At 39.9% G+C, this 1,467-nt stretch overlaps 1 protein-coding gene across 1 annotated transcript in view; it reads right to left on the bottom strand.

Annotated features, from left to right (window-relative positions):
• Window positions 1-1,467, bottom strand: part of setdb1a (SET domain bifurcated histone lysine methyltransferase 1a) — a gene marked incomplete in the record, with an annotated part of 39,902 nt that overhangs the window by 13,725 nt on the left and 24,710 nt on the right. The window contains 1 exon segment of the mRNA XM_014004715.1: window positions 1,003-1,264. Within this exon segment, the coding sequence (XP_013860169.1) occupies window positions 1,003-1,264 (262 nt within the window).

Genomic DNA, 1,467 nt, shown 5'->3' with positions numbered 1-1,467 from the left:
ATATATATATATAGGATAGGTAAGTCAGCGTAGTCTCCGGCGTCCTCTCCGCTGGAAGGAAATGACGTGTAAGAGGCTGAGTGACAGTTGTTTTAGCGGTTAGCATTTAATGGAGTTAAGATTATTGTTTAGTGGATTAGTGGTTAGTGAGTCTAAACTTTAGGTTAACTGTGTCCACCACTTTGAATATTGAGATAAATAATAGGCTACATTCACACTGCAGGTCTTAATGCTCAATTCTGATATTTTTTTTAAAAATCGGATCTTTTTGTGTGAACGTTCACATTACATTTTAAATGCGACCTGCATCAGACTCCAGTGTGAACTCTACACAGCACTGATGACACATGCATGCGCAGTAAAGACGTGACGTCTCACCTGGCTTTTTTGTTTACAGAGTTAGCATGGATGCTATTATTAGTGCGTCAAATCGGAAGTTGTTTAATCAGAGCCGATTAAATAATTATCTGACGCTTGTTTAGTTCAGTGTTTATATCTGATCCTGCCTCTGACCGGATGCTCCGGTGAAGCTTTTTATTTTTGGAATGAATCAACGAATTGGAAATTAAGTATCGACTGAGTAAATTTAGGATCGATACGCTCCACGACCCAGGCTGGACGTTACCATCTACATGGAAAATCAAAAATAAAAAGACGAAGCAATTGGACTTGTGTTTTGGAGCAGTAAACACAGGGAGCTAAAAAATGCGTGACTTGAGGTGAGTGTGTTATCGATCCTTCACCACCCCCCCTCCTGATGAAAAAGTCAGATGAATGTGACATGAGTGTTAACACTGCAGTCGCTTTGAAAACATCAGATATGTATCTGATTTAGAACCACATACTGAAACGGCCTGGGTCAGATAAAAAAAATTTGGATTTGTCGTGTTCAGACTGTTCCCATAAGTTCCCATCTACTACTCTATGACCTGATCAGATGTAAAATGTTAAAAGTTAACTATGCTGACACATGATTGGACAAACTCAAAGTAAAGCTCTTACTGTACGCGACTTTAGGAGGTGGTGTGGTATCGATCTCGTTGACACAGGAAAGTGGGATGTCCTCCTTCCCACTGGTGATGTCTGGGATGTAATAGAAGGGCCTTTGTGGCTGGAAGGGTCGATCCACGAGAACATAGGGGTCTAGACAGAACATCTCTAAGAATATAAAGTCGCAGCGAGACTGGAAGAGGTAATTCTGTATCTCTGACATGTTTCGTAGGCAGAGTCCACACGGAGCCTTGTAGGTCACGTGGAAAGACACCTGAGGAGAGGACGACAAAACGTTGTTCAGGTAATGTGTTTGATGTCCCATTGCTTTTCCTATTATACATAAATGACCTTCCAAAAATATTGAAGTATTCTAATATTTTAATGTATGCTGATGATACTGTTCTTTTTTTGTCTGATTTCAATATTGAATCTATTAATAGTCAGTTACAAGCAGATCTTCAGACATTTCATGGT

The sequence above is a fragment of the Austrofundulus limnaeus genome, unplaced genomic scaffold (genome assembly GCF_001266775.1).
Source record: "Austrofundulus limnaeus strain Quisiro unplaced genomic scaffold, Austrofundulus_limnaeus-1.0 Scaffold26, whole genome shotgun sequence".
Classification (NCBI taxonomy): Eukaryota; Metazoa; Chordata; class Actinopteri; order Cyprinodontiformes; family Rivulidae; genus Austrofundulus; species Austrofundulus limnaeus.
This window is presented reverse-complemented; position numbering and strand designations above follow the sequence as displayed.